This window comes from Buceros rhinoceros, unplaced genomic scaffold, assembly GCF_000710305.1.
Source record: "Buceros rhinoceros silvestris isolate BGI_N320 unplaced genomic scaffold, ASM71030v1 scaffold2545, whole genome shotgun sequence".
In the NCBI taxonomy this organism is placed as follows: domain Eukaryota; kingdom Metazoa; phylum Chordata; class Aves; order Bucerotiformes; family Bucerotidae; genus Buceros; species Buceros rhinoceros.
The window spans coordinates 133,074-155,999 of NW_010412137.1; the positions used below are offsets into that span (position 1 = coordinate 133,074).

A 22,926-nucleotide genomic window follows, 5' to 3' on the forward strand; every position below is an offset into this window, starting at 1 on the left:
TCCAGACGACAGCCTTGTAATTAATGGTAATTTTATTTTAAACCTATAATCTTGATATTTCAATCACCACTTGAGTAAACAGTGATGATTAAAACTGAAGCATAAAGTGTCCCTGGGAGATATGTGGTACATGAAGAATTAGTTATACGATTTCCACTGCTAATTCTGAATTCTATATATTTATTTCCATATTCAATTCAGTTTAAAGAAAACCAAACCTCTAAAAATCATTTTTCGATAAATCTTTATAAACACCAAAATTACTACACACATTTTCCTTTTTTCTCTAGAGATCTGGAAACTACCATGATTATCCCTTAATAATCGGTTTATACAACTTTTAAACTCTTTGAATCTGTTTGATTGAAGTAATGGCTGCTGATAGGAACAACTGTTAAGTCAATATTTTGGTGGAAGCAAGATCTAAAACATCTCATAAAAAGCCATCTGTTTCAGTGAAGTTATTCAAAGAAAAGATACCACTTGCAAATTACGTGGACATTTTCCACCCTTCCTGAATGATTTATAAACTCACTTCACAGATTTGAAACATCCCTGATGCATCATCAGGTTTTTCTCTCATTTAAGATGTGACACTTCTCACTCAAGCTTTACCAGGTTCCTCCAATCAGTAAGTATTATCTTTCTAGAGGAATCTCTTGATTGCTCTCCTACAATTAACATTATTTTAATGATTTACTAACTTCCTATTTGGGTAGAGGAGGGGGACAGGTAGAAACACTGGACACCATCAACTATGAAGAAACCCTTAATTAATGTCTGATTAACTTTTCTTTGTTCTGTATCCTATAACCACACACACACAAAAATAAAAGGAGTCACACCTGCATACTCTATTCCTGATACCACAAAAATGGTATGTATGCTCACATCCTTTCAAAACAGTGGCCAGGGACACCTCAAATTAAAAACTATCACACCATGGCAACAATGAAATAGGAACCATCCTGATATCAGAGACACAAGACTCTAGTCCTGGAAAAACTTCAATATACGAAGATTTCCTTCTGAATGCTATCTAACCAAAATACTGGCATATCTGCTCTCCTCCCCAATTATAATTGATACTAATATTTATTTGATATTTACACTCTGAAGTAAATATTTAATACACATTGAGTGTGATTCATTTTAAATTAAGACAAATGGGTACATAGGACCACAGGTGTAGATGTTCTAGGCTCTCATTTTGCTACAGACTACTTCAGAGCTCATTCTGAAATAGGGACCTAGTACCTGGTCAGCATTCTTTAGTCTCCATGGATTACAAGGATACAATCTTCATTTACTGTAATGGTAGTATAGTTATATGCATGTGGACACTAAATTGGTATGTCTAAGTCTCAAATAATTCCACCATCATGTCTGTTCCAAGTTACTCTAAAAGAGAGAATGAAAACCAAAAATCCTAAGACAAACAATTGAATTCATTACTTATGGGAAGTCTTGTGCAGACAGATGAGGGATATTTCATTTGAATGAGGAATCTAACAAGATGATGCAAGGAATAGTGAATAATGATGAATACAGACATAACAGAACTCAGTCCTATCTGCTGTTTGTGCTAGGGACATGCTATTTTCCAAATTCTTCACTCATTTTCTGATTTATTTTTAAAACTAAAATCTGCATATGTCTAGAGAGTGACAGATCTTCTGAAGCAAACCAACCTATTTAATCTAAATGCATAAGAAAGAATTTTAAAAAGTATAGTTGTTACTTTGTGAATATCTACAATGTATCTTAATACTGCAAGAGGAACAATGTGTTTCTCATATTTTTTTAGAAAGTTGTTTTGATCTGCCTTTTTTTGAGTTCTCTAGTCTATAGTCAGGAACAGACTAGAGAACTTGCATGCACAAGCAAGAACTTTTTCAAATACTTCAGAGCATTTATTGTTTAAATCACAAAAAAAGAATGATCACAAATATCTGAGAAGTACTCTTCAAAATATAGTAAGACAGACTAATATTTTAAAAGTGCGTAAAATCAGGAGACTATTACAGCATACTGAAATGGTGTAGGAAAGATAGAAGATGTTTCAAAACTTACCCTATTGACACTGCTATTTCTTAAAATAATCTGAATTAGATTCTTCTTAAATTCTTCCAGCTTCTTGAAACACTTCTTCAAAACATGGTTAGATAATTTAGTATCAGTTATTAAACTGATCAAAACATGAACTGCTTCAGTAAGAAAATTCGAAACCGGAAATTTAGGACTGTTGTAGAAGACAGTCAGTCCATCAAGCAACTGAGACACTGAATTGCATATGGTGAAAGAATCATTCTCAAGCTCTGTGAAGTCTGCTTGAAGGCTTCCTCCTTCTGATAGTTTTCTTATTTCAAGCAGATGTTGCAAAAACTGCAGTGGAGCAGTCAGAGATTCCTCCTTGCTAGCACTGCAAAGATTCAGTGGGAGAACTCTTTCCAACCAATGTTTAGAAGCACTGACATTATGCTCGGATTGATGAAAATCAGAAGTTATGCCTAAAGAATCGAATGCATAGTCATTGGAGACATCACATCCAGAGTCTTCTAGCTGGCTTGAGTAACTCATAGGGTTTATACGTTCCTGATCCAGAAGAGTTTCAGCAGAGGCATCTGGTTTTTCTGAAATACAAATGTGAAAGTTACATTTGTGTAATACTTAAATACATGCTTATGGAAAGTGTCATAAATCCTTTCTCCTTTTGCCTCCTCCTTGCAAAAATTATATGTACATTTGGTCCTCAAGAACTTCTCATGACTAGAATTTAGCTTTTGAAAGCAACATTTTTTAACTGAAGTTAAAATTTTCAGAGTAGTGTCTAAGATTTTTTTATGCTTATAGTAACATGAATAGTAATTGAATTTAAAATTCCTGATGGATTTCAGTTTTCAGATATACAATTCAAGTGGACATCACATGAATAATTTAAGTGGACTATACTCCATTAATTTCCATTTTCACTACTTGTATTCTCAAGAACTCAGACTGCTTGTAAATGACAGTGAAGGTCTCTCACTATAACTGCCTCAAATGAGAGTTTCCTTATGCATAATCTTTCTTCCCAGGACAGGTAAGGAATTCTAACAGAGTCAAAGCTGAACAGAATGTTACACTTCAATTTTTTATTTTGAATGTTCTTCGTCAAATAATAAAAAACTTCAGTCACCACCTTCTCACACCGTGTGTGTTTTCTTCAGAGACACACAAACTACATCACAGAAGGTAAACGTTGCATTCACACTATTAAATTATTTTCATACACCACTGTGTGCTCCCCAGACAAAGCAAGATATGATCACAAAAGAACCAACCTCCCTCTACATATATCCACCACTGCAGAAAGTGTCTGACTGAAAACCAGCAGTCATTCAGAGGACAAGAGAGTGACCTGTATACTTTATAGAGCGTGTAAGCAGGGGCTGTAAACACTTCTGTGAAGTGTAAGAACTCAAATGCACATACTGCTGTCTGTGGGTCCAGAGAACACAGAGGCTTTTACCAGGGGAGTGTGAAGACAATTAGCCTTATGACTAGAGAATGTGGAGTCTTCAGCTAGTTCAGAGGAAGGAAGCAGAGCTCTGGCAAGCACCAAAGTCCACCCAGTCTCCCAAATGAATTCTCTCACTTCTGAATAGCCACCTTAATACAGACACCAAGACTCAGTTCAGGGACAAGAAAGGGAGGAGGAAGAGTAAGCTGCTTTATCAGGACAGGAAGAAACCACTTTTCTCCCAAATGCCTGCTGCCAGCAGTATAGCCATAAGGATTCTCAGAGCTTTGAAAAGACAAGAGAATGACCCAGCTCCTGGACCTACCTAGTGCAAAGTATGGGAAGTAGCATTTGCAATGTCCATGTAGCATCTTCTACCCACCATGTTCCTGCTTTCTCAGACATCTGTGCTACTGGCTGCCACAGACCAGACAGTGTTTGAGGGAAGAAGGCCACACATTATACACAGTTCAAAATTTAAAAACTGAAGAAGGGTGATGAAGTGATGAAGTTGCTGTGGAATTGTAAAATGGCCTTCAAGTCTGTTGTAAAACCTAATATACCTGCAGTTACACCACCAACAGGGGCAGTAGAACAAAACAGGCTTAAGGGTAGCAGAAGTAAGAGAAAAAGTGAAGAGATAAATTGAATTCTGCAAAGAAAAAAAACTACTTCAGTTTCAAGCATTAGGCATTGTTTATATTCTCTCATTTTTTGAGCACACACACAGATTAGCACTTGAAAAATCAAAAGCAATGGACGTTAGACATGTAAAGCTCTCCTAAAACTCAGTTACAATTGGTAGGCTCAGTTCCACTTCTAAAAGAAAAAAAGACAATTAAAAATGAGACAATCTTATAAACCTCTTTGATGATTCTGCTTTCCAAGTAGGTGTTCAGCCAGTAACTTCTAAAAGGAAATGAAAAGATATGTGAAATTATTCACATTTTTTCCTATTGTTCACTTCTGCATTTTTCATACTTCATTAATCTTAATTGATTGGTTTGTTAGAAGAGCACTTTTCATGAACAATTAATCAAGTTTATTCACTTTAAAAGAAGTCTCCTCACATGTATTAACTGTGTTCTCTACCTTTTCATTGTGAGTAAGCCTGTCTCTAATCTGCAGTTTTCATTACTAACCTAGTTGGCTGGTTGAGAAAAAACAACTCACTTTCCTCCCTCATGAACTCTTGAGTGTTTAGTACACCACTGTTGTCCTGATCTGGAACCAAGCCAAACTTCTGTACATATAAAACCAAAGAAATATTGTCTCAAATATTTGAACATTAAAAAAATATTAATAATGAAAAAATAATAAAAAGCTTCCAAGATTCTTCAAATGAAGAAATTTGAGAAGTTGTGTATCCTGTGCTTTGCTTCTACATTTCCATAAGTTTTGTTTTTTGGTTTTTGTTTTGGGGATTTTTTTTATAACCAGCTTAGAAAAGAAAGCTCCTCTGTTTCAGTCTAAGGTATTTCATGCTGAAAGACTTTGTCCCATTTAGGAATACTTTCACAGAAATGAATCTAGGGCTGAGCATATAAAATTGTCAAATTATTTGTTCAATGCCAGGATTTAAATGCTTCTTGGGAGGCTTACAAGCATATACTTCAATTTGTTAGGGATTTTCCTTACAGAAAACATCTAAACACTGAGAATTCAGCAAGAACTGAGAGGGATTTTGAGGATATAAACATTCATTTTCAGAGGATTTCTACAGAAGGCAGCAAAAATATTTTATAATTCAAGTCAAATAAAGAATAATTGCAGTAAAGATATGGAAGGATCAATAATCAGGTGACTGACAGACAGATTTGGGTCAGTTAATGCCCATCAAGCAGCTTTCACAACAAAAGATCTAACACGCTTTACAGTATTGACCATCTCAATGAGATGACTGAAGTTTAAGTTCTAAGCAAGATAGGGGATATTCCAATATATTGAGTGAATTAATGTTAATAATAACAATAATTAACTACCAGTCTGAACTGGTAGTCCTATGTCTTATTAGAAATGCTTTGCATCGTCAAACAAATTGAGCTTTGCTTCAGATACAAGAAGTATCAGCCAAAGCAGACAGCAATGGTCCGGTGCAATTGTAATGAGCTGAAGGCTGACATGGTGGACTCCAAGAGATCAGCCAGAGCGTTGTATTCTCTTGAATACAATGGAGTATAAATATTTGGCTTTTTAAATTTATATATCTAGAAGCTCACAAACAAAGATATGCTTAGGGAACTCAAACCTACATTTGAGCTAAGTTAGGGTTGCCCAAAGGGGTTGTGGAATCACCATTCTTAGAGACACTCAGAGGCTGTCTGGACATGGTCCTGCACAAGTGGCTCTTGGTGGCCCTGCTTGACGAGGGAGTTGGACAAGATGACCTCCAGTGGTCCCTTCCAACCTCAGCCGTTCTGTGATCCTGTATTTCCAGAGAAAAATTTGACTGATCCTGCATAGATCAGCTGTAGTAATGCCATTTGATAAGATAGACAGCACCTGTTTTCAAAAGGAGAAAGTTTCCACAACTAAAACATGCTCCATGGAAGGAGTAGTACTCTGAGATTTCAATGAATCATTACACTCCAGCTGGTGCTTTTCCAGATTGCAAATTAACGTATTTAATTATGATGAAAAGGTCTCAGCTTTCGCAAAGTTCCCCATCGTGTCACTACAATTACGGTGAACAGATTTATTTCATCATCATATTTCAAGAGCCATATTCCCACAAATCTGTACTAAACACATCATAACTTCACTTTTGTCATCTCATGATTCTGTTCTCCATTCCCTGCTTGCCTCCTAAAAGGATAAAATACTTTCTAGGTTGTGAGATGTTATTTGCAATGCTGCCTACTTGCATTAGGACCACGGGTAGACATACGGGAGTACACTAGTACACTTAAGAAGTCAAATGACAGTTCATTTTTGAAGTACCGTCTGATACTCTCATGCCTTAGAGAAAATGCTGAGATGACACTTAGACTGGGCTTCCTTTTTGGATCTGTATGGAGAGAAGGACACCTTTTTTTTTGGTGAGAAGGGAGTGGTGTGACAGGAGAGAAGAAGAATCTCTTTATGCAGAAAAATCACATTCCTAAGCACCAATAATAACCAGATCCGTTTTCCATGGTGACATCCAACTAAGTGTTGACTGCTGCCTAATGGAGAATCCTCTCACCTTGGAAAAAGGAAGCTAAAAAAAGAAACCAAAGATAACACTCAGAGGCTGACAATTCCTCTGCAGCTGTTGTTCTTTTGTGTTCCTTCCTTACTGGCAAATACCAGGGGGAAAAGGTGGGGACAAGACACAGCAATCTGTAAGAGCAGCTCATTCAAACATACTGACCTGGAGAAATAGCTTTTACATAGACATATCATGGTAATTTGGAAATTCCAGTCTATAGTCCTGTAACTACCATGCCACAGGAACTAAAATCTTTGCTAAGAGTTATTCAGGACAGCTGTATACTTTTCACAACATTTCGTCTTCTTTCTGGGAAGGGAAGGAATTCCTCCTAATCAGCTACCATCTTTTTATTCAGTCTGATTTGGACTGCTACCTCCACTAACAAAGAAGATTGATTTCTAAGCCTGCAGATAATACATTTACCGAGGAATCTGTGTGCGACTTGGTCTGATCTTTCTGAATTAATCTGATTGGTTTCTCTTTGAAAACGAGCTTAAAAAAAACAAATCTAGTATCAATTATGTTCTCCTACCACTACTTTTAATGTAAGTGGTCAGAGGAAACATCAGACATTATTTCACACCAGAAGGTTCTTCCCTTTCAGAGGTGTAAAATCAAATTATTCAGAAAAGATTTTGACTGGCTATTACTCTTCCTGTTCTCATCAAAGCAGGACTTACCTGATTCCTCCTGTCCCTACTGAGGAAATGCTGAGGCTTTAAGCTGACCACCCAGAGCTTTTGCCTCTCCCTACTGAGCAGAAAACCCCAAGCCATGACTTACAGGAAAGTAGAAAAGAAAGAGGTGGCTGAATTCTGTGGCACAAAACAAGGCTGCCAGTAAAGTGGAGCTGTGTCTCATTTATAATCAGTTTTACTTCAGCTGATGGCCTGGTTGGTTCCAACTTTCTATGCTTCTGCTTTTGCAGCAAGTCTGAGTTTCCAGTAAGAAGAAAGAAGACCAAAATATCTTCATTTACACTAATCTACAAAGGAAATTAGTCCCTTTTTCCACATGCACAATTAAATGTCTCAAGAAACACATAGAGTTAAGCAGTGAAGCAGGAGATACAAAAGTCTTTTTGTCTCTGGCTCTTGTTCCCTAACAAGATACAAGTTGCTTCAAACATCTTGACGCGTGAGGCAGGATTTGATGGACAGTATCCTGAAAAGTCAAACACAGCCTCAGGACACAGTTAAAAAAACCAGACATTCAGCTTAATCACATCCTGACTCAGAGTTCGGCATTTCCCTAAACATGCAGATGCACTCAGGTAGGAAAGGCTGGCAGACAAACTCCCGTCTATGGGTAAGAACACAGGAGAGGACTTCAGGGCATAGCAGATGAAGTTCTGCTGTAAATGACCTATTAAAGGAAGAATTCTCAAAAAAGGGGGCGGGGGGAGAATCGGGTTTATTTTATTTTTTATTAATTAGAGGAACAAGCAGTTCAGTAGATTCCTATCCACTGCATAAGAAGGGAAGAACATGAATGAAGATTGAAGTTGAAGCTAAGGAAGAGAGAATACGTACTTGATACAAGTTTTGCTAGAAATATAATCTGGTTAACCAATTTGGAACCCTTTAAAGAGTTTCAGCCTAGAACAACCAGGGCAATAAATATTTATCCTCTAAATTGTCAGTCCTAAAATAAATGCTTGGCAAAAAAGGGTAGATTATTGCATTTATGCCGCCTTAGGTTGGAGTAACAGCTGCAGGCTTTTCAGATCTCTTTAACAGAAGCTGCCAAGAAACAATATGATTGTTGATTTGATGAGCTGGTAACAGTTCAGAAACTTGTCTTAGAGGACAGGTGCTTCAATCCATGAAACTATCAATTCATCAATGTGTTGTAAGACGTTTTGTCTTTTCATGTAGATACAAAGCAAAGTGACAACAGAATACTCAAATATTCCACATTCTTACTCTTGAAATAAGACAATTTTTTCTCCTCCTTTCTGTGAAATTTCCATCTGAATCAAAAAAAGGCAAGAAACTTTGATTAAAATGAAACTTGATTTTTTTCTGCCCATGGGCATAGTTGTGAGGACAATACTGGAAAGATGAAAAATAGTGAACAATTACAAATTTGCTTCTCCTCCTCCTTGGGTGGCTGGTGTACAACCAAAAGCAACACCATGTAAAAGGAATACCAGTGTCCTTGAATTCAGAATGACAGCTGCACACTAAGTCAAATAAGGAACTTCCAGATACAGCACAGTGAATATATACCACAGCAATTTTATAAACAAACGTATCAAACTAGTAGTAATGACCTATACTACCAAACAGTTTACCTGTAGTAAAGGACGTTCCTCCCTCTCAGCAAGGAACCCCAACATTCTTTAGGGTCTCTGAGGACAAAGAACTAGTCAGGTGGAGCAAAAATTATTTAGACGACTTATCTTTAAAAATGGATACTTCTTTCTTCCTTCTTCACGTGCGCAACTTTATGTGGAGAAAGTAAACAGGAAACACACCTTCAAAGAGCTCACAAATTTCTCACATCAGGGAAATAAAACTCCACCAGCACTCTCTAATCATTCCTGAAGCCTCCAAAAGAGCTACTGCTATTATTGCAAACAGCAGGTGGGAGAGGAAAGCTCTCACACTCAGAATGCAGAGCAGGGAAGATACAGCTGCAAAGCGAACCCTGGCTGAAGGACTCAAACTCTCCAGCTCCCAACACGCAGCAGCAGACACAGGTGCAGTATCTGAACCTTACTGCATGAGATTTTCTGGCAGTGGATTTTGTGAACCCTAGTATTCTTGCATCTACAGAGTTGTTAAGCAGAACACAAGGAAGCCAAAGAAAAGCTGAGAGTTTGAATTATTTTAAGAGGTTGCATTCTTTTAAGCAGAACACCAACTCAAAATATGAGGCTGGAGAAGTGAGTGGAGGAGGAAAAGGATCCATGATATCTGCAGACTACCTAGCCCTAAGAACAAGCCCAGTTATCTTCAGTCCTAAAGAGAACTTCTCTGGTGTGATATTAGGAAGTAAACTTGGGCAATATACTATCAACAACAAACCATATCAATAGCCTGATGATCTGTAGTAGTCAGATGAAGAGGATGGAACACTGCATACAGCACTTTTCCTCTGAACTTAGACTCAAGCTTCTTGTGCCTTCCTATCTGAGCAGTAGCCAACCTTCAGCTTCTAACCTCTATGGGCTTGAAAAACCTTAAAACTGGCACAAGACTCAAGAGAGGATTTCTTTCTTCCCCAGAGCAGATGATGCGAGAGGTGGAGTGGCCCCTGCTTCAGGTAAGCTTTGCTTCCATGACCATCTCCCTTTAAATGTCAACCACAGGTGTTCTGCTATTAATATACATCAACTCAGTGAACACAAGAGTGCACAGATCTCTACAACAGATATCCCATCAGGTATTAGTAAAGATCTTTCTTTACTGAAAAGCAAGAGACTGAGCATTTGTCTCCAATGTAACTGTGTGTTCTGGGGTAATATAAAACCAGTCTGATTGACATATGAAACAAAGCAATCAAGGTCCCCCTCCACGTCACTGCACCTTACTGGCTGTGGAGCTTCTTGGCGGAATGATGTCTCCAAGAAGCTGCGTGCAAGAGAGAGAGCTTTTGCCTTTTCCTGCCTGCCATTTGGGATGAGCCACTATCTCCCTGTGCTCATGCCTTTGCCATTTGCCACCTTGCGACCGGAGCTGCCCACGCTGCTACAGTTGCAGCCATTTTGCCTGTCCTGTGGGCTGTTGAGGACTGCTGAGGGGACTTGCCATTGCTGACCAGCGACCTCACTTGCTGCTGCCTGCCACAAATTCCTCCTGCCGCTTTGCCCTAGGGGCATATCATGCTGCAACCGCCAGCCTGCCTGTTAGCTCCACCACTGCTGTTGCTGGAGCCAGCCGCAGCTCCAGATCCCTGCCCTGCAGCTATGTGCCTGGTAGTTTGCCCATGGTTTAACCCTCGCTGCACCAGATCCCCAAACCTTGTCTATATGTTAATCTCTTGCTGTTGTTTGTTTGTATATCGGTTTTGTTGTTATCAAAATAGTTTTAGTTTCCAGAACTTAACTAAGGCCTTGCCCACTTTTATCTTTCTCTTTTATCTCTCTCCTTAACTCTTTCCTCCTGGAACAGAGGAGGGGTCGATTTGGAGAGATAATCTGTCCCATGGTTTGGCCCTCTAGTGACATTTACATTGTCTTAAAATTAGACAAGATTCACCTCATTTTAGGTCTGTGAACAAACTTAACTGTGACTACAGCAATGAAAATTAACATCCTGTGGAAGATTGCTTTCCTCTGCTGATCTCGTAACTATAGGAGCTTACTTTAGCAAGTGAGGTATCACTACTGCTCAGTTCCACATCTTGGGGTAATGAATCTTCAAAAAGACTTGGAACACAGAAGTTGCAGACGAATTGACTGTTTCTAGAGTTTGATATGTTCTGCTTAATCTACAATATCCTCTCCAGAAACTGGATTAAATAAATCTCTCCTGATCGCATGCATCATATGCAGTAAGTTCTTCACAACATTAAGACACCTGTTGCAAACAGCAGCTTGAAAGCTACTTCTAATCTTAAATAAACTTCATGTTTGAAACAGGCTGCAGAGAACACACACAGAAACAACAGCCAAGTATGAATAGTTATTAAATCACTTCCCTAGAAAGAAACATCTATTATTTAAAAAAACAAACACCACATTAGAGCTTCTAGCTGAAGTCTCACACATCCCCTCTCATAGTCAAAGTTAGAATCCAGAAATCTTTTCAGAAGGCAATAAAGAAGCTACCATTTCAGTACAAAAGCATTCCAGTAAAGACTCCAAGTTTTCTATCATAGAACGTTGTAAAAATCAAGTCATAAAGCAACTAGCTATACATTTTTATTTTAGAGATCTCTTCAACTGTGAACTGTCCCCTTCAGCCCAGAGCATTTTGACCTCCACCTCCTGGGAGAAGTATCTCCCCAGACCCCAGAGACATCCTCCACTGCCTGATTTCCAAACTTGTCCTGTGCCTTTGATCTCTGAGTGAGAATGACTCATTCCACATGCACAATTCAGAGAAACAGTACTGTTTGAGCTTTTTTTTTATATATTCTTACCTAACAGCTTTCCCGAATCCTACAATGTCAGACTCAATGTTTTATCGCAAGTCATAATAAACACTCACAGTATCCACAGTCTAAATACGTCAACAGAAAGAGCAGACACAGTCCTTTTCCTGCCCCATCTTCACAATATACATATTAGGGACTCGTGCTTTCAACATTTCAGGCTTGAAGTCTGATTTTAAGTATCCTTAAAGTGGTAAAAAAATATTAAATATGTCTTTAGGATATGTTCCAAATGTACACAGGCTACATAAATACTCTTACAAACTACTACCTCCAAAGTTATCGAGTAACATTTTGTATTGACAACTTTGTCTGAAATTATTCTGTATGATACATACCGATTCTGAAGGTTAATACGTTAAGTTATGAGTAAGCAAAAAATTCTCAAGCTCAATCCCATCACACGAATTAAGTGTTTACTACTTCAGAGCTTTGGGAAAAACAGAAATCTGTACACTGAAGACTCTTGTATATAGGTACAAGAAATGGTGCAGGCATAAAAGCTTTGTTTCCGTGTACCGCAACATAGTCAGAAATTAATTCAGATACTTACTGTTTTCCAAGCAGAATCTCGGACAGATCTTGTTTAAAAGAAGTTCCTGACGTAACCGAAGAACTTCAGATTCCAAGGCTTCAACTTTTGATTTCCATCCAAAATCTTGTTCAGATACAGTTTTGGCAAGGTGTTCAGTGTATTCTCTGCAACTCTTCCCTGGTGGTTTTGAGCGGATAATTGCAAAAGCCAAGGCAAGTTTTGATATTTTCAAATACCAAACTTGATTTTCTCTGCTTTTCTCTTCACCTTTTATTTCTATTATATTAGAAAAACAGAAAACAAAAAAGTGACTTCACTATAACTCTATTAAGGAAATTATCTGCAGTATTTTCTTGGCTTGAAAAACTGTTCAACAGCGAAACCAAATTATTTCATTTCTAGCGCATTCCTACATCATCGAGGAAAAGAGTAGAAATATAAGCACCTGTGTAGAATGTGAGAATAAAATATACATGAGCTGCACTCCAGATATTAACATAAAATTCATGTAGTGTTTGAGAATAATTGTGGGAATAGCAAGCACTTCAAATAGGCTTATCCTAGCAAAATTTAATTGCAAATGGTATTGCCACTAAAACAAAGATCATAATACTAACCTGAAAAACAACCCTGGGCCTTCCCTGCTACCTCACCCCCTGCCTCTGCCCCAAATAATCCTAAACCCTTGACTGAAGAATGCACATGCGGTCATTAATATTTAGCTTAAACAATACATACAATTTCTTCAAAGTGTTCCAAAAAGTCCCAGTGTTCAAAAGGTAAAACTTCTGAGGTTGCTGTCAGTTTGTGGACACCTGGTATTGCTGCACTTGCAGTCCTAAGTGTACATTAAGCCTCAAGCCTGTAGAAAGGTCTATGCAGACAGCTTTGAAGTGATGCAAGTGGCTAGCAAGGTAAGTGAAGAAGATAAGCTCTGTTACAAACAGTAAAGATGGGGCAAAAGGCATTACAGGAGTCAAAAATATTTGTCTAGATGATTATGCCCTGGGCAGCAGCACAGGGCCAGGGAACAGAAAAGGTAAAAATGAAATTAAAAATAACTAATAATATCCAGCCTATCTAATCAGCAAAGTTATTTTAATTTTAATTCCACACCATTTTCACTCAGTAGTTCACTGTATTTTTTTACTTGAGAAAATAGTTCTTCCAGAATGATGAAAAAAAAACCCACTTCCTACGCTTTCGTCCTGACCTTGACATCCGTTTGTAATGCTATTTTTTCTTGTTATCCAAGAAAACTGCAGTCTAAACACTCTAATAAGCTGTGTTAAGTATCTCTGAAATAGTCACAGCACAAGTTTGAAATCAGGTATTTTATGTTATCCTTTCACCAGAGCATCTGCTCTCACTAAGCTGATTGCATCCTTTGGTTCTCCTCAACTTTGGGAAGTAAGTCACAAATCATCACATATTTATTCATCCATCCATCCAGGGCACTTACAGGAAGAGACACCTTTGAAGTATTTCTTTCACCTTTCAAGTACTTCTGAAATGCACAAACAATCCCTGTACCTTCCTGGCACACTGTCCATCAGACACACCAGTCAGTTATACTTGGAAATGTACAGAGCACAAGGGATCAGACCACAAAAATTCCTTGGGATCTATCTACCTACAACTATGTTTTTAAACTACCGCTCTCCACTTGAAACACTTCATTTCGACCCTGTGTCACGGCAAATAGACGTGGTCTAAGCCACCAGTGCACCCTTAAAGGTAATGAATAAGTCCTTGGAAACTCAATTACACTATCTATACACATACCTTAAAGCAGTTATGCATTAAATAAATGGTACTTTTTGCAAAAATTCTTACTTGTAAAAATGTATTTCACATAACTTTACCATTCATATCTAAGAATCCCAGTGAAAAAGCAGAAGTTAATTCTCTCAGCCTCAAAGGATCAGCACCTCTGTGAGACAACAAACTGATCTAAGACTCTTGTTGGCCTTATATATCGAAGGAAATGTTTTACAAATACAGAACCATGCAAGCAATTGAACTGCCTTCAAAGCTGCTAATAAAATGAAATATGTGGAACCACACTGAAAGAAGAGTAAGTAGTAACAGTGTGGTATCTAAAATCTTTGGCTTTGAACCTAAAAGGAGCTCCTCAGATTATCTCATCTTCTCAATAGAAGTTTTATCCAGGTGTTACTCAAAACAGTGTCTGTCAAGCTCCATTCTTACAAAGTTCCTTTGCAGAGCAGAGCCACATTAAGGCAGGCAGAAAGATGTCTTACAAATGCCTTTCACTGCTAGTTTATAATTTTGATATCTCCAGGGACTACTTTGCAGAAACTTTCTGATTCATCTCTTTTTAAAAAAAGGACAAATAAAGATTCACTTTGTGCTTTATAGCATGCTTTGTCAGTACTACCCTTTTCCTTTAAATTGTATTGAGGGAAGTTGAAGAAGGACCAACATTCCAGTGTGGGTCAGGAGATGGGTATTTAATTTCAGTGTTTCATGAACATTCAGGTGCCTTTTATTAACAGTCACCATCAACACTTTTTTTTCTATCAAGCTCTGTTTATTTCTACTCATGACAAAATATTACACAGAAAAATCGAAGTTAGCTGTTTGAGCACTAATGATTTACCACTATGCACTTTACACATCTCAGCCTCTTAACTCTAAATCAAGTGATTTAGAGTAAAAAAAAAATCCTCAGTAAAAGTAATCTAACCAAGTAGACAGGTATTACAAGGAACTGGAATGGGAATACTTGAGACTGAATTTCTACAGCTCAAGGATTAGAAGTGTGAAATGCCACTTTAGTAGAATTATTTCACCACTTCTTACCAAACTGAAGAGAGTCACTTTTCTATTTTTTTTTTAAACGGGAACTACTGTATTTTAAGCAGAACAAAAACCTTAGTGTGCACGCTGTTAACAAAACACAGACAAGCAAAAGGTTCTTTCACCCTCAAAACACCAAAATGCTATTTCCTAAAACAGATGTATCTCTAATAAATGACATAAACCATGGTATTTTACCTAATTTTGCTTTAATTCACAATCATCACAATCTTAAGTAGCATTGCACTGTAACACTTAGGACATAGTTAAGTAATGAAATTTGGATTCTGAGAGAGGCCTTTTTCTCTTTAACATCTTGTACAGACTCACTTCTACAGAAGCAGTACCTTACACTAAATAAGTTTAATGAAGCACTCTGGGGAAAAAGAGATGTTACGAAACAAAGCAAAACAAAACACACAGAACACAAAGCTGATTATGCTTAGGAACAAGCCACAAAGCAGTTTTTGGAGAAATAATTCTATTCGAATCTTAAAATCTCGTGTTTTAAAAAAGGTAGTTAATGACAAATGGTGATATAGCTGCATGTATTACCAGAAACAGTGAATTTCCTAGAGGATTTTATGGTGAATACAGAGCTCTCTTACCTCCTTTCTATTACTGTCACTATCACCATCTCCCCTTTCTCCTTTTACAGTCATGAAAAGAGAAGTTTGTGGAAAGAAAAGCAGGAGTTTTAAGAGTTGATTCAAGTTTTTTACAGTTTCCTAAAGGGACAACTCTCCAAAAATCACTGTAAAAAATCTCCTTGAAAATAACATACTGGATGATGATTGTTAGAATCATGGCAATGCTGGCCAACTGTACATTAGCAAAAATCACACAGCCATCTGTTGCTCTCAGGAAGTGCTGCACCAGTGACCACCAAATACGAATGCGTTCCACTAAAAGCATATTGGCAGCTACAGAGGCTTAACAATAATCTTCTGCTCCTATCAGCACAGAAATTACACCAATGGTTTGGCAGAAAAAAGATTTAGAACTAAACCAGAAATTTTCCTTGTTTGGGAATAATACCAGGACAGCAGCAGAAATAAGTCACCAGTCTAACCGAGGTGCTAATGCCAAAATGCTTTGGGTTGGAAGGGGACCCTCAAAGGTCACCTAGCCCAACACGCCCCCTCCCTGCAGTGAGCAGGGACATCTTTAACTAGATCAGGTTGTTCAGACCCATGACCAATCTGACCTTGAATGTTTCCAGGGATGGGGCATCTACCACCTCCCCAGGCAAACTGGTCCAGTGTTTAACCATCCTCACTATAAAAAATTTCTTCCTTATTATATTCAGTCCAAATCTACCCTCTTTTAGTTTAAAACCATTACCACTTGTCCCATCACCACAGGTCCTGATAAAACATTGTCCCCATCCTTCTTACATGTCCTCTTTAAGCACTGGAAGGTTGCAATAAGACCTCCTTAGAGCCTTCTCTTCTGAACAACCCCAACTCTCTGAACCCGTCCTCATAGCAGAGGTGCTCCATTCCTCTGATTATTTCTGTGGCCCTCCTCTGGACCCACTCCATCAGATTCACGTCCTTCTTGTGCTGAGGAATCCAGAGCTGGACACAGTATTCCAGGTTGGGTCTCACTAGAACAGAGTAGAGGGGGAGAATCACCTTCCTCAACCTGCCAGTCTTGCTTCTTTTAGAACAGACCAGGGCACGGCTGGCCTTCTGTGGTGCTAAAACAGTCGATTCATGTTAAGCTTTTCATCCACCAGTTCCCCAAAGTCCTTCTCCACAGGGCTGCTCTCAATCCACTCACTGTCCAGACTGTATTGATACCGAGGATTGCCCCAACCCAGGTGCAGGACCTTGGACAAAATAAGGCCTCACAGGAACTAGAAGCATCAAGAATTAGCCAAGAAAACACATCTGATACCAAAGTTACTCAGCAAGACTAACTACATTGTAACAAAGCTGAATTTTTGTTTGTGGTGTGTTAAGGGAACCAGTAACCCCTTGTGAGTCCTGCTAGAAGCAGAGCACGGCATCCTAACAACAATGCTGTCCAGCGACAAGCTTCCTATGCAACGTCCTCAATCCACAGTACGATACTATAAGTGCACCTGGAGGGCAGGATCGACTAAAATCACTGTCAGAGGACTGGACCTCCAAATTTCTGACATGAGAAAGACAGACCTCCCCCACGCTTCTTTCCAGCCTTCTAACTCATGCAGGGAGAGGGTACTGAGGACCCACAGCACCATCAATGCTGTAGCCATGGAAGGCTGCTGAAATAATTACAGAAGTCACGAACTGTCCTGTACAGCTCTGTTAGATAACCAAGGGGAACTAAGAGGTGCTGTAAGATCCTTTAAGGACCTGAGATATAAACAAGATAACAAAAAGAACAGAAAGAATCTGATTCATAAACACTACTACTCCAACCTGCCAATCCTGCAGTTTGGGAACTGTATTTGATGCAGTAGCTCATATTACACCATTTAGTACAGCAAGATATCTTTCTGGTAAGTCTCACATTGTTTTTGACACTGCAACATGTGAAGAGGAAATAATTCCCAATAGTCAAAAAAAGACCGCCACTATTTTCAGATGAGCGTCTTTAGTTCACTTGCTTCTCAGTCAGAAACTTTGTATATTTAACTCCATTCAAAAGGTCAAAGATTTCACATTATTGCTTAAAAAAAATCAAAACAATTCAAATCATTATTACTGAGCGCATCCATTAATGCCATGAAACCTGCATGTAAACTTAAGCCAGTCATTAAAGTAATTTAAACAAGCTATAAAATTTTGTATTTCCAAATACCCTGCCACCCCACAAAACGACTGTTCAGGCACCTTGCTAGTTAGCGGTCCCCACCTTCATACTGATAACATGCTGTCAAAGTATGGAAGCTGAGGTCAAACATGTGACCTCTTCAAAAAACAAAGACAATTCCCTGAGCCCACTACTGGCAGAAAAGAATCCCTTCCTCCCCTAGCACTGTCTTAAATGTCAGAAGATTCTTTGCTTTTCTGTCTCCTACCTCTTCACTGTTTGTTTTTTCACTGTTAACTACACACAACTGAACAGCCCAGTCTCTGAATGCACAGCAGCTGCCTTCACTTCTACACAAACCACCAAATTAACTCCCTAGAGTAAAAAAAAAAAAATACTCTTGGATGCTATTTAGGTTCTTCTACCTAATGCCAGCACTGCACTAGTGTCAACAAGAGGCTGACATGGATAACAATAATTTACTGTCTTTAACAGAAGTGCAGGGATGATACCATCATTATTCTTTGCATTAGCACACCTGAATTAGAAGAATCAGCCTCCCAAACAGGATTAAGCTAGGAAGGGATACAGTTAAGTCTGCAGTCAGATCAAAATGGACTGCTCCCTGAGGAAAAACCTAGTCACCTTAGGATGAGCCTCCCCCAGCACCTAGGCCCACATGCACTGGTCTTTCTCAACCAGCTCTGGGTTCCTCTATCCAGAGGAAAGGCAGCACGTGCCACATCCAGCCATCAAGAGAGAAGCTACTTGGTTTGCACATGTGAATCCTCAGCCCTAGAGGCTTTCAGAAATCTTTCAGAGGTGTTTTGGGTTGAGGGAGGTGAATAATTTTAGATAATTCACCTGAGTGCTAAACAGTCTTCTGACTGACTTTGAGAACGAGAAGTCACAGAATTATGGGGGAAAGAGGCTACGTTCTATTGTGATTTAAAATAATAAGGCACCTTGAAATAAAACCATAACCTAAACTTCCCTGAAATAATTCAATATCTGAATAAAACTCATTTATGTCGTAGGATTGCACACCTTAGGCATGATCTCTAAGTTTGCCCGTGAAATTCATGGCTAATAATGGAAGAAATGTCTACAAATGTTATAAACAAAATCTTATTGCTTACAAAAGGACATTTGTTACTCAGTTCACTATCATCTAAGATTGAACATTTTAAAAATTCATAGAGTAAGACACAGAATAGTATATAATGTATTTAACTTACAGGCTCAGTTTTCTTCACATTTGAAATAGATCGGACATATAAAAAGATTTGTTGGGAGAGAAAGAAATTGCCATTCACCACTAGTACACAGCTAAAAATCCTCAGACAGTCCTAAACACTAGCATGTAACAAATACAAAAAAAATTGGGTTTCCTTCTAAATTTAAGTGTATGATCTGTCTTCAATGGCACAAACATAATAGCAAAAACTGTTCTGTTGCCATGATTTTTACTTTAATTCGTCTGTCAATTACATACTGCAGATAAAGGTGAAAAAATTACCCACACATTTGTAACCTCATTCTGCATTACAGAGTAGTAATCAAGATATTGAACTGATATAATGGAACACAAATGGGTCACAAAATGATGTGGGTACTCCAGTGGAACTGGGCTGAGCTGCAGACACATATGGCCACAACATTAAGCAATAACAAAATAAACTTGACTGAATTGGTATGCCTCGCATAATGCTGTCTTTCATATATATAATAAATAATGACAATGGGACATCTGCATAATCGAGATGAACTAAAGTATGCCCTGTGTTCCAATTAAGCAGCTTTTATTGTAAAAATGTATATTAAACCAAGGCTACACCACAGCGTCTCTTGTGAACAACACACAAAGATATGCAATGTGGACATACTGAGGGAGAAACTTGGTTTCACTATCACAAGCCTGAACTACACCTCCAGCATTATTTTTTAAATGGACTCAAGATGCTAAAATGATACTGAAAATAATAAATATTTAAAATATGGTATGTCAAAAGCACAAAGAAACTTGATTAAAATGTAACACGATTTATTACTTCAAACAATTTAACTTTTAAATAATTTTAGCTTCTAAAATCAAGTAATAAAAATTCTTCAAAACCAACATGAATTAGTTGAAAAAAATATTTCAAAGCTTTTTAACATTCTCTGATTATAACCATTTTATAGCACTTAAGAACATAAGCAAGCATAAACCCTCAGGATTTCAGTAACATTTCAGATGTAGGATTTATCTCCTCCTAACTACAGAAATCTGCATTTTAGAAGGCTACAGCCAAGCTAGCTGTCTAGAGTTCCTTTACGATCAACAGGCAGAAACAGTTTTCTAATGTTAAAAATAAGCCAAGCGATTTGTACATCTACCTTGTCATGAAGTTAAGTCATGACCCATAAACACTTATTTCCCATGCCCAACTACAGAGTGAAGGTGACTAGATCCAATGTGCATACATGTTTTGTGGACAGATGACTTCAGTGTGAGGAGTTCGTGCACCACAGGCACTTAAAGTGGAGACCTTCAAAACACCGTTTAAGTGTCTAACTAACAAGAGACATTTTGCAACGCTAAAATCAGCACCTTTTAAAAGAATTTTGTAATCCTAGATCAGAGTATTCCAGAGTATCTCTGGGGGGAAAAAAAAAAGCTTTCTAGAAGAAAACCCCAAAATTTTGTGAGAATAACCTTGTGACCATTGAACATTTAAACATTGTCCAAACAAAACAGCACATAAGTACAAAAGTAAAACACATGGGAAGCATCAAGTATGCCCAGAATTAAATGAGCATAAAACAATTTGCTTGACCCCTCATAAAGTTACTGTGCGTATCCCTTCAGTGAGATCACACGAGGAAAGTACTTCCTCCCATTTGAAAATGTGTGAACTCCCAATTTAAGATACCACAAGAATATCAGTACTCCCATAACTATATGCTTGGACTCTCTTCCCAGGTTTGGACTGTTCTGACATTTTGTCTTCTGGACAGAATCATTTGACAGGTTTTTTTAACTGCCTTTTTTTCTAACACGCTGTTGTAGGAAATACCATATCAGATTTAACATACAAGAATGACAAGTCATTGAAAAGTTCACCTCTGTCAATCTTTTTAAAGAAACTTTATAAAGTATTGACAGCGAGGACAGCTTATGCACTGCAGCACCCTTAAAAGAGATAAAAGGATTCACTTCTGCTCTGTTCCCATTAGAAAAATCCACTAAAAAACACTACTATAAGCCTGAGATTTCTGATACATACATAAATTATGTTCTCCCTATAATTTGAGAGTTCTTCCTTTTGCACTCTTTTTCTCCTCCAACAGGCACTTTTTGCTGTGTCACCTTCCATGACACCTAATGAATCTAGCACACAGCACTGTTTCTTTACTATTCTCACTATTAAAGACATGCATATATTTCCAAAAAACGGAACGGCTGTTCAGAAATTAAAGTATAACTCAATGGTGTAAATTTCTCGATTATGTTGGCACAGATTTCTTCCCCTACCAAAACAAGACTGAGGGAGTGTTCTTCATTACAGCTTTATGAGCGAGACCATGAAATTCGGACTCTTATTCATTTACAAAGTTTCATATGTACTAGTAAAAATTACAAAGAGTGTAAATTTACAGTTGCCATTTTGGACTGTGGAAAATAATCCCAGTCTTTATACACCGCAAAGTTTCAACAAGAAAGCAGCTGTTATCTCCCAAGTTTTACCTATTGCAATGACTGCATTAGCTCTCGAACGCAGAATTTCAAAGCACAGTTCAAAAAAAGGTAATTATGAGGAGTTTGCAGGATTATACAGGGATTATTTTGCATCTCTCCTCTTCCCATGTTAAACTATATTGACTAAAATATCATCATAATTTCCTGATCAATTTCACACTTTCAGACTTTACCTGAATAGTTCCATTTAGACAAGATTTTAAATCTGAAAGATCAGAATCTTTCAGAGAACAAGTTTCCTTCAGGTAAGTTACCAGAAAGCATTCACTGTATGGTGAAAACCTTGTTTTTGGCTTTCTAAGACAAATTTTATAGTGGCAGAATGAAAGATAAGATGGTTCAAGAAAAAGCAAATATTTGCAACACAAAACAAGGAAAGAGAGAACAATATGAATACTAGGAGTCTAGTACTCAAAGAGCATACAGCATGGAATGAAGAATGATGTCTTATATATACTACAAGTACTAACATAACTATAACCACATTTAAAAATGTAGTACCTCAATATTAGTTTAAGAAGCACTGGAAGTTGTAAAAGACAGTGCACCACAGAAGTGACTTGCCAAGCATTCACAGCCAAGTCCACAGACAAGGATTTTTTACACTTTAATTCAGCTCAATTACTCCTTTATTCAAATTAAGAAAACAATTCGAAAGTAAGAGAAAATTCATCATTAATTTCTTCCATCAGTTACTGAGAAAAGTGTAGGAGGCTGTGCACTAAGATTTCTGAATTCTTAAGGGCAGAATCAGTAATTTCAATTCACTGACATTAGAGATAACCAGTTTCAGGTAAAAATACTGGTAACTCTTTGACAACTCTTATGTTGTACCTGCAGGTTTAAGGCAGCCGTATTTTAACACAGAGAGCACTAACATTAATTGAATTTCAGCACTTATCCAATACAACTTAGCAATAATACAGCATTTTTACTTGTGATTGCTGAAACAAGCACGAAAAAAACTTTAGTCACACATCGGGAAAAAAACCCTGCAACTAAACATAGACAGAAGTCATTCACAGCTTATGCTCTCCATTAATAATAAAAAAGTGGTCCAGCTTCCATGTGAAGGCGGCCGTTTCCTTTCAAACAAAATACACCTTTCCTCAGGAAACCACTCCTGAAACACCCGAGGCCGCCCCCCGCACGCCGCCCCAAAGAGAACCAGCCCCTGCGGCCTGACCCGGTTACGAGACGGCGGCGGAGTGGGGGCACCTCCCCAGGCCGCTGCCTCCTGACCGGAGCCCTCGCCCAGCCTCCCTTACTGCCGCCCCGGCCGC

General features: G+C 38.2%; 1 protein-coding gene across 1 annotated transcript in view; it reads right to left on the reverse strand.

Annotated features, from left to right (window-relative positions):
• MEI4 (meiosis-specific 4 homolog (S. cerevisiae)) overlaps positions 1–12,594 on the reverse strand; it is a gene marked incomplete at its 5' end in the record, with an annotated part of 66,268 nt that extends 53,674 nt beyond the window's left edge. Inside the window, 2 exons of the mRNA XM_010136256.1 lie at positions 2,074–2,633; positions 12,352–12,594. Of these exons, the coding sequence (XP_010134558.1) occupies positions 2,074–2,633; positions 12,352–12,594 (803 nt within the window). The remainder of the gene's footprint in view (positions 1–2,073; positions 2,634–12,351) is intronic.
• Between the last annotated feature and the right edge of the window lie 10,332 nt (positions 12,595–22,926).